Source organism: Anopheles coustani, chromosome 2 (assembly GCF_943734705.1).
Source record: "Anopheles coustani chromosome 2, idAnoCousDA_361_x.2, whole genome shotgun sequence".
Classification (NCBI taxonomy): Eukaryota; Metazoa; Arthropoda; class Insecta; order Diptera; family Culicidae; genus Anopheles; species Anopheles coustani.
Genome location: NC_071289.1, coordinates 26,650,001 through 26,651,100, shown reverse-complemented (window position 1 = coordinate 26,651,100; position 1,100 = coordinate 26,650,001). Strand labels below are relative to the sequence as shown.

General features: G+C 49.8%; 1 protein-coding gene across 1 annotated transcript in view; it reads right to left on the bottom strand.

Moving 5' to 3' along the window:
* Nucleotides 1-790: 790 nt before the first annotated feature.
* The window catches only part of LOC131265756 (uncharacterized), a 2,550-nt gene continuing 2,240 nt past the window's right edge, over nt 791-1,100 (bottom strand). The window contains exons 6-7 of the mRNA XM_058268062.1: nt 1,053-1,100; nt 791-981 (exon numbers count right to left, since the gene is read on the bottom strand). The exon at nt 1,053-1,100 is cut by the window's right edge and continues 211 nt beyond it. Coding sequence (XP_058124045.1) covers nt 791-981; nt 1,053-1,100 — 239 coding nt within the window. The remainder of the gene's footprint in view (nt 982-1,052) is intronic.

The following is a 1,100-nucleotide window of genomic DNA, read 5'->3' as shown; positions in this document are numbered from 1 at the left end:
AGAGCTACGGTATCAAAAAGGGGCATTGTCGGTGAAATGTTAATGGTAGTGAAGCAGCAGGCAGACAGCATCCTTGGTAAGAATTAGCTTGCTCGCCTATGTTTGGTAAAAATGAAACGGCGTATTGTTGCAAAATACATATTTTACAGAAAATATCTTAGGCGAAGCTAGTTCCCTTTCCTTCCCTAGAATCAAATCGACTCCGTTTGGACGAAGATCAAAAAGTAGCTCACTTTTGCTTCATGCTACAGACTATCGACTGTATCTAATATAATCTACAAATTCCTGGTTTGTGGCCGGTAGTCTCTACAGCGGGGACCTCTGTTCCGAACGTGTACTCTATGTTCTTCTGCCTCCGGTCAGGTATGTTTGAAGTCCTGTACCCCCCAATTCGCAGGGGTGCTATTTGTGTGTTTTCTTTTTAATTAATGTAATTTACTGATACTGTTTGCTCTGCGAAGTACATGCACCTCCTCAGGCCATTGCCAACAACTTTCTACTCTTCTCTGGATGCCAAATGTGTGTGTGTGTGTGTTTGTGTGTTTTTCGTCCGCCCGAATCGGAGAAGGGAACTCCACCGATGGTTTCGAACATCAGGTCGACCGAAGTTCCACAACCGTTGGGGAAGAACTCGGTGCTCCGGTTCCTTTTACCACTGACCCGCTGCAACTGGCAACAAAAACATCTGCCCAGCGTGTGCCTGATAAATCCGACGCCACCAGTACCGGCTGCCAACGGTGACCAACTGTCTCGTAACGAACGCTATCCCCCGGTCCTGAATCCGGCTGCATCACGCACTGGAGTAGTCGAGCGAGCGGGACGACGGGCCCGGCAGGGCATCCTCATCCAGCACAAACGTTGGGCTCTGCCGGGAGGTTGAGGCTATTGGTTGATAGTGGTAGCCCTGGCGGTTGCGGTGATTCGACTTCTGCATGTTGCCTAAGGTAGGTCGCTGATTATACGACTGGTCGGGACGTTTGACTGCAAAGAGTGGATACACCTCAGGTGAGCACAAGCGTCCACAAGCCCTGTTTCACGAGCCATCACCGTACCTGGTATGTAAGGTTTCTGATTGCACGTCGGTGTGATGCTGTCACCCG